At 33.8% G+C, this 9,363-nt stretch overlaps 1 protein-coding gene across 1 annotated transcript in view; it reads right to left on the bottom strand.

Annotated features, from left to right (window-relative positions):
- Positions 1-3,360: 3,360 nt before the first annotated feature.
- Positions 3,361-9,363, bottom strand: part of LOC109534586 (sorbitol dehydrogenase) — a 10,449-nt gene continuing 4,446 nt past the window's right edge. Inside the window, exons 3-8 of the mRNA XM_019900305.2 lie at positions 5,318-5,422; positions 4,930-5,149; positions 4,659-4,843; positions 4,425-4,603; positions 4,222-4,343; positions 3,361-3,725 (exon numbers count right to left, since the gene is read on the bottom strand). Of these exons, the coding sequence (XP_019755864.1) occupies positions 3,548-3,725; positions 4,222-4,343; positions 4,425-4,603; positions 4,659-4,843; positions 4,930-5,149; positions 5,318-5,422 (989 nt within the window). The 3' untranslated portion in view covers positions 3,361-3,547. The remainder of the gene's footprint in view (positions 3,726-4,221; positions 4,344-4,424; positions 4,604-4,658; positions 4,844-4,929; positions 5,150-5,317; positions 5,423-9,363) is intronic.

Genomic DNA, 9,363 nt, shown 5'->3' with positions numbered 1-9,363 from the left:
GCTCGCCGTGACCGAGAAAAATCGGTTCACCCTCCCATAAAAAGTTCTCACTTCAAAAATATTACGCCACTGATTTTTCTAAAACTAAATAATATTTTTCAAGTTCCTGTTCAATTTGGTCTCTTGACTTTTTTCTACGACGTCCCGTTTGTTAGTAAACAATTTAAAATCGATTTATTGCACAGCATGATCGGGTTTTTATTAAAAAGTTGGCTCTGCACTAGTTTTTGTCACTGATTGACAAAAGTTTCTGACAAATGTCACTGATTGCTGTCATTTAGAGTGTCTGAGTAACTTTAGTTGTCATCTTCTCTTTGGGATTTATGTAATTTCGAGTAAGTTCATATAAGTTGAAAACTTTATTTGTTGAAATGGTTGAGTTTTCCAATGCTGAATACTGATAATGCTTTACATTTATGGACTTTGCGACGGAAATAGTGCTGAAGCGTGCCGCGAATATCAGCGGCGAATTTCAAACAGGCGGCTTCCAAATATCTGTGTCTTTGCAAACACCTATCGAAGGGTCAGTGAGTCAGGAAAAATACAAGGTAGGCAAATTCACGTAGGAACTCCAGCACGTTAGGGCACCAATGTCTAAGAAGCCATTCTCCAAGAGTTTTTCAAGAAGATCCGACGACAAGCGTGCGCGTCGCGGCTAGGCGTCTTTTATATCACAGTGAAAAGTTCGGGCGACATGGAACAAAGAGAAACCACCTGTCTACCATTATACTCCGGTTTAAGACTTGCTTGAAGAAGATCCTTTAAGAAGAATGGGCTTCTGCCGATTTATGTTTAACGCTGATATGGAGGACTCAACTTTTCTCAGCAGAATTTTGTGGACGGATGAATCAAATTTTAATCGAGAGGGATTACCAACCACCATAATGCTCATTACTGGGCCGAGGAAAATCCCCGTTTAACGTATAACCGTAATTACCAAAGACGGTTCAGTACTCATGTTTTGTGTGGTGTAATAAGCGATCAAACAATCGGGCCACATTTTCTGCCAGACATCTTAAATGGGCAAAGATACGAAGAATTTCTTATTAATCACCTGCCACCACTACTGGAAATAATGTCCTGCACATTATCGGCAACTGTAAGGGAGTACCTTGGTCAGCGTTTTCCTAATCGATGGATGGGAAGAGGAGGCGCCATCTCATGGCCTGCCAGAAGCCATATCATGGCCTGCCAGAAGCCATATCATGGCCTACCTAACTCCGTTAGACTTTCACGTATGGGGTAGAATAAAAGAGTTGGTTTTTGCCGGAGAAATACATACAAGGGAGGAATTAATATAGCACATTACAGATGCCGCTATTACACTTATACATATTACACTTAGACAGACATTTTCGGCTAGGGTAACCCGGACTGAAATAGGAAGGAGGGCACATGCAATGTTAGAAGAAGGGGGCTTCATTTTGAGCAAGATCTTAAGTAGTAAAGAATTAATGAATAACAATTTTTTTCCCTTATCAAATCAATCTTGGTGCTCATTTCAATACTAAGAATAAGTAAAATTTTAATTAACAGGCAAATTAATCTAATAGGGAAAAAACAAATAAAGAAACTCTAAGACTGATGTCAACTGCGGCTAGTAATAATTTTTGTCATAAAATTGATACAATCTAACTGCGCAATTTTTGCTGTCTTTATACTAAACCCTACTTAACTTCAACCCGACTAAGCTATGAAATAAATCGATTACGATTAATTTGTTTACTCGCAAACGGGACTTTGTAGACAAAAAAGTAAAGATACCTTTTCTCTTCCAAATTGAACAGCAACTTGACAAATATTATTTATTTTTACAAAAACCAGTGGGGTAACATTTTTTTATTTAAAATTATCTACAGACGTGCCTGTACCCACGCCAGTGGAAAAGATAGAAACAACATTTTTATGATAAAACGTGTACTGTTCTTAGTTGCATAAGCCTGTCAAATTTCATTATAATATTCCAAGCGGCTTCCGAAATATTAATAAACAATATTTTTTTATTAAAACTTTAACACCCTGTAGATCGGAAACTAATGGTTTTCGGAACCTAGTCTATTAACGAAATATATCCAGAATTACTTGGGCTATCACCCCCTGCAAGGAATGCATCTACTTACCAAACACCCTGTATGTATATGTAAAATTAGAATCGTTCTGCTGTGACTGATACTGATTTTATTGTCGTGTAAGGCAATTTGTATCATTTATTGGTTTTTTTTTCTGTGAATCACTGTAATTTAAACGGTTCTTGAATTCTCAACAGGGACGAGAGTCGGGTTTGCAAATTTTAAATCCTTTTCACTTAATTTTTTTACAAACTAGTAAGGTTTACGCAGGAGACTTAAATGTGAAATAAGGATGTTCTGTTGTGAACACATATCTTGTATTACCTTTGAACTAAATATATCAACATTAAGGATTTTTTTCTGTAAAGATGAAATATTTGCTCATTCAAAGGTAAAATTCGCCCAGAATCCAGATCAAAGTGCGTAAAGGTAGGTGGAACTTGTCATTACTTTGTGATGGTCTATCAAACAGCGCCCAGAGAGGCTGCAAGTGATCCTGGGCTACCCTTTTCGATTTCGCACTGTTTTCCCATATTAAACCCTGTAAAAATATTTCTTTTCCAAACTACCTGTGAGGGAATTTTGGCGACCAGGATCCATCTGACTATTCCAGATCTACTAGACGGTGCCGCATTTTCCAAAAAAACGGAACGTTTAAGAATTCCAGTGGTCTGGATCCAGATCGCAATTTATTTCGTAATAGTAGATCGGAACCAGAGTGTACTTTATATTTTGCAACATTTATGCTGTGCAGCTTTGCTGAATTTAAATAATTATCGGCTTTTACGGATTGTATATTGTGGTTTTTGCAAAATTATTATTGCGGTTTTTGCGGATGTTATACATATAGCGTCTTTTTGATGATGCAATGGTTCTTGAATTTTCGATACAGACGGTTCGATTTTTCAAATGTAAAATTATTTTCATGCAGGTTTTCAACACTCTCGACTCGTGAAGTCTAAAATGGGCCATCATGCACAGCTCAAGTGCGTATCAAATATGTTTCAGTCTCCCAAATTTAAAGAAAAAGCGGTTCCTTTATTTTGCAGATTGCTGCTATTTTTTGTGTTTAGTTTTAAGAATGTATATTTGTTTACCTACTTAACAAATTCCACAAAAAATTGCCTGGAAATTTTGAAGTGTTTTACTTTCTCATATAAATACGGTTTAGATTTGGACATATATTTCAATTATATGTTCAACTGTTCTCAGAAACTTTCAATTGCACGAAGCCTCACTTCCTTTTTGGAAACCCACTACATAAACAACTAAAATAATCTTTAACACACAGTTGTTTCTAATGTATATATTTTATTCCAATAAAAATGGAATGTACAACAGCTCGTATATCAATAATATCAGATACACTGCCATAAAACGCAACGTGAAATATGCGCTATTTTAACAAACAAACTTCATTAAACAGTTAACAAAAAAATAGAAATTTAAAGTTTGTGTCGCCGAACTCCAAAATTAATTTATTTTTTATTGGGTTTCCAGTTGGGATTGGCGTGAATCAAGATCTTGATGGGATTTCCTGCTTGAGTTCTAGCTACCTCGAATGCTTTAACAGTTTCTTCGATTTTAAAGTGATGTGTGATTAGTGGCTTTACGCTAATCTTGCCTGAGGCCACCATATCGATAGCTATTGGATAACTGAAAATAACAGAAAAATTAAGATTTACCTGACTAAAATTATAAATAAATCTGTTACATCTGGTGTAAGTTACATTTTCCGGAAAGCAAAGAATGTTTTTTTCATCATTCGTTTTTTATATATGTAGTTACGATAAATGAAACGTAGAATTCAACGTTTTTGAAACATTTCAAAGTATGCATTAACCGCACTAAATGGCAAACGTATAAAAAATAAGCGCCTAAAGTCATCAGGCATTATTGAATTAAATTATTAATTTAGGTAAAACAATTCAGTTACAAGAACTTACACAGCGTGGTTTTATTATTTGGTTTTCGAATAGATACGAATTAACAATTGATGTCCAAACGTGTGGAATCAACGTTCGGAATTGAACAATTTTTCATTGTTGTTTTACAGTAGTAAAACCTTTACTGAGAAAGTATTTCAAATGTTCCTTTCGTTTATATTAAATAGGCAAAGTTGTCCTTTTCAGCACCTAATATTTATACTTACTCGTTGCTATATCTGAAGACACCTCTAATATCAACTTCACGGATAATCGCGCTTGATAATGGTAGAGTTTGCTCAAGTTGACCCATTCCGATCAATACGACAATTCCTTTGCTTTTTGTCACCTATAAAACGATTCACGTAAAATTGCAAGTTAGCTTAGAAAACAAAAGTAAAAAAGTCCGGCTTGTCAAAGTTTAACTCACCTTAAGAGCAATTCTCACACTTTGTTCTGCCCCAGAACAATCGAAGGTTTTGTTTGGCTGTTCTCCTAATAGCTCCACAATTTTGGCAACAATTGCGTCTTCTTCCATGCCTTTTTCTATCTTAATTACATGATGAGCCCCCAATTCCTTGGCTGTCTGCAGTTTCACATCCCAAATATCTGGATGGATTAAGAATTAATTGAAGATTAAACTCAGAAAGGATCACAAAGTTACCTGTGACAATGATTTTAGAAGCTCCCATAGCTTTGGCAGATAGTAAAGTGACCAGGCCGATAGGTCCTGCTCCCAAAATGAGCACAACATCGCCTACAGTAACGAAGCCCCTTTTTGTAGCATGTACTCCTACGGACAGAGGTTCCATGAGGGCGCCATCTTCCAAATCCATGTTTGGAGGAAGCCTAAAACGTGATATTAACTTTTAACATGTTCTTCAATTTCATGGGTCTTGTTGGTTGGTTAATGTAGGTACAGATTTAGTACCTACTTGTGACAAAAATCAGCCGCATGCACATAGTATCTGCTCAGATTGCCATCATCTGGTGGTGTGGCACAAAAGAAAATATCGGCGCAAAGATGGTAGTCTCCACTTTTGCAGAAAGCACAAAATCTACAGGGTACACCAGGCTCAATGGCAACTTGGTCGCCTGGTTGGAGGTGTTTCACGTTTTTGCCTACTTTAACTACAGTGCCGGATGCCTCATGACCTAAATTGCAATTATTCGTTAAAATAATGTTTTATTTTCTCTTTCTTCTTATTATATCTTAGGATTGAATGTGTTTGCTACTGCAGTTTAAATAGTTTTTACCGAAATTGTCTTCCAATGATAGTGTTGTAATAGGTGGTGAGGCTAATTCGAAATAGTGCAACTTACCTATAATCATGGGCTTCTTAACGACGAATGGTCCAATTGAGCCATGTACTAGATAATGTACATCAGATCCGCAAATACCGACCACTGCCATTTGTAAAAGAACCTCTGAAAAGAACATTTATGAGCTTGTTTTATGGGCAATGTTTTTTGAGGCAATAATGTTTAAATTGTACCGTAATAATTAAACATTTTACCGTTACCGTAATAATTAAACAAAAACTACAAAAAATGTATTAATGTAAATTGAACCATCTAGTCACTTTAATGGAGCGAATGGTCTTTCGCGATGTGATACTTAAAAGGACTTACATGTTTCTTCCATTCTAGCTTAAGATTATTAACGCCAAATAACCGAAGTACAAAACAATGGAAAAGCGTCGAAGCTTTTGATTAATGATAGGTATCCATTATATTGAACATTCTCGGTAAAATTTCGATTTTTAGTATTAGCCTTTTAATTCCACCCGTTATTAATGTAATTTTCTCACGATGATTTTAGTTATACAATTTGTTTTATGGTACTTTTCTTACTTATATATGCACTTCATTGCATTTAAATGCTACATAAACTACGTCTATATTTTTTCTTAGTTTTGTTGCTGTGGTTCTTCTTTATACATGGTGTACTATTTTCACTTTAATTATTTCAGAAGATCGAGAATCATCGCGTGCGCGTTAAATTTTAGTGAATCAAAAGCAATATTCATACTACAAGAATATAACTTTTACAAAATCATTCTCATTTCAGTTTTGTTATCTAGAGTGGAGTAGATTTTACTTTAAATTGTAACTAGAAATAGCACTGAATGTTGTAATATGCGAAAAGAAATAATTAGAGAACAATAAAGGCAAATTTACGGCTCACACAAATAGGGAAAATGTGTAAGTTATACTGCATAATTTGCATCTTATGATCAGATATACAGATATTTTTTTTACTGTCTCTTTTACCAATTTAATTAAGTATATTCAGTTGAATAAATAACTTCAAAATAAACCTGAAATCGAATAGTTTTGTGAAAAACGTATTTAAGTTTTTTTAATCATAATAAATAACGCACTTGATACAAATTTTCTGGAACATAAATATATTTTTATTTGCGTATCTATTTTATGTTTAATGTTGTGTATATTTTATTAAAAACTTTGATTTACTCGTATAAATAAATTCCCAGATCTTCAAGACGGTTCAATAGTTAACTTAAGACTCGGCCCAGAAAGTAACCCATCTTTATTCAGCAAAAATTCTTCAAAATTCGAAAATCTTTTACATTCGAAGTTCCAGAAGTTTTAAATCGTCACATCTCCGAAACGGTTGAAAATACGCATCAATCGTATGAACCTATTAGATAGCACGTCTCGAGAATTATCTTCGACTAGTTCGTTTTTGGTGCGTACCTTCTATCTCTAAAGTAAAAGCCCAAAATTAAGAAACCTTTAAAACTGCTTTTTGAAAACTGTAGAGCATTTTGCATCTTTGATCATCATAACTGAAGCAAGATATCTGTAAAAACATACTGCGAACTTTTAATAAAAACTTAAAATCTTAACATATCTCGAAAACAATTGGAATTACAGAAATAATAATTTGGACTTTCTCGATAGAGCAATTCAAATGCTTCCTTTCACCAATGAGGACTGAAGTGAAATTGGTAAAATTTCGAGGGCTGTTAAATTGTTGCCATATCCGGAAATGACGAGTTTTCTCACAATTATACAATAACAGCACTTTTGTGTTGTGCGTTTAGCCCCAAAAACATACATTTCGCTTCTATTTGCTCCCATCCCTTTAGAAGAGTATTTCGTTACTAATTCATCGTTATTATAAAATATGTGAATAACTGAAGATTAATAGTATTCTTCCAACAACTAATAGTTTCTCGAAATGTTATTCTCCGACTTATCGATCGATTTAAAAGCACGGTTATTTTAGTTCGAACCTAGTGGTGGTAAATAACTTCACACTAATTGCGGAAAATCCGATAATTACAATAAAACTAATTTGCTGCTAATGATTAATGCAAGTGTGCGTGTGACATTGAAGCATGCAATATTTTATCATGTTATATAAGGAAAATGTTCTACGTAAATCTAATAATATCCACACAAACAAGCCTTTATTATCGGCTTTAACTAAAGCTGCTAACGTAAAAATGCGTTTATCAGGAAACTTATCAGAAGAAAATAAGTTGAATGTAATAATACGGACCTAGACGGGTCATTGCTATTGAGTAAATTCATACTGTTTTGATCTTAGCTTTTTGAAAGATAATTGCTGCTATTCTTGTACTTTAATAAATTAATTATAAAGGGTTATCTTGACAAAATTTCATATCAGCGATCGGTGGAATATTTTGGCAGCAACCTCAGCAAGTTCAAAGTTGTCTACCAATTATTCGGAAAAAACAGAAAATTATTGTTTTAGCTCGATATAGGTATATTGTATGTATATGTATTATACATACAAGTGTAGTGCTAGGTGTTTATAAGCACCGATAATTTGAAAAACAAACAAACAAATTCAGGAATATTTACGATGTTTTGGAGCAGTGTGGCTTAATACTTCATAATTAAAGTATCTTGCTTCTTTATTGATAAAGCATGTAGATGCCGGAATGTGTTGATTTGCCGAAGTGTGATTGAGTTATTAAAAAAATGACTTTTATAATGTGATAATAAAAGGCATATAGAGCCTCGAAACTTGCGAATTGTCAGGCAGTATTTCTGCATTATTAATCTTTAATTTTACTTTCAATTTTCTAATTTTTTCTAATTTCTCAAAAGGTATGTACATTTTTTAGTAATTTTAGAGCACTTTGTCACTAAAATTGTTCATTTCGGAGATAACATTTTCTGTAATAGATAGCATGATTTTAAAACTATCCTCTAGAATAGAATATAGAAAGTAAAAAGTCGCGTAAAAATTTAATAACGCGGGTGGGTGGGTCTTTGAAAGAGCGCATAGAGCCAATGCCGTCTTAAGAACAAGGCCTCAGTGCTAAAATCTAAAAGAATGATGACGTCAGACAATGTAGGCCAGTTTTTCACCCGTAAAGAATGCATTGAGCTGTAGACTAAATCAGATTTTGATTATTGAAGAGCGATGGTTTCGTTATATCTTATCTGGTCTTCTGCACAGATGTTATACCGCATGGAAGGTACTTCCGCGGGTTTGGCGGTTAATACAGATTTTTCTGGCCTTCATAATTACATTTAAATACACATATAATAGGGCCTATCCTGATTTGGGGAAATAGTAATTAGAGATTAATAAAATATATTATTTTTTAAACAATTCATTCGATAAAAACTTACGGCAACGCTGGTAGCTTCAAATATACAACCGAAAGTATTTGTGGATTTTCGGTTCTGAAGAAGTCTGCCTTTTTTGATGTTTTTTAGTGAAATTTTGTATCCACATGAAGAAGTAATCAACATGGTGCTATATATTTTTTTTAATTTTTAAGATTTATAGAAACTTTAAATAAAAAAACTTTTCTTTACAACTTATTTCTAAATCATCTTTTCATTACTCATTTTCTCGAGGATATAGTAATCATTCAATTAAAAATAGTGCGAATATTATTCTCACCAGTGTTTAGTACCAAGTACACTTAGAAACAATTATTATAAAAATTAATAATCATTTACGCAAAAAAACGAAAATTACAAACTTTTGTCAAGTAAATGAGAACTAAGTACCTTAGTTACGACTACCAAAATCGTCAACTTTCCCGACCGCAAACGAATTTCATAACCCGGCTTGGAAGTACTTTTAAATTGTATGTACTTTCCTGACTGTGTTTCAATTCCAAAATTAAAATCAAATCCTGGGTTCTTCAGTCATTTATTGTTCATTTATCAATTTAAAAAAACATTTCGGTGTTTTCCACCATCATCAGTTTTAATGTGTAGCGTTGTTGCTACTTTAAAGTAGCAACAACTTTAAAGTAGCAACAACGCTACACATTAAAACTGATGATGGTGGAAAACACCGAAACGTTTTTTTAAATTGATAAATGAACAATAAATGACTGAAGAACCCA

The sequence above is a fragment of the Dendroctonus ponderosae genome, unplaced genomic scaffold (assembly GCF_020466585.1).
Source record: "Dendroctonus ponderosae isolate FM_Combo_2020 unplaced genomic scaffold, Dpon_F_20191213v2 Dpon_F_20191213_1, whole genome shotgun sequence".
NCBI classification, from domain to species: domain Eukaryota; kingdom Metazoa; phylum Arthropoda; class Insecta; order Coleoptera; family Curculionidae; genus Dendroctonus; species Dendroctonus ponderosae.
Note: the sequence above shows the minus strand (reverse complement) of the source record. Positions and strands in the feature narration are given on the sequence as shown.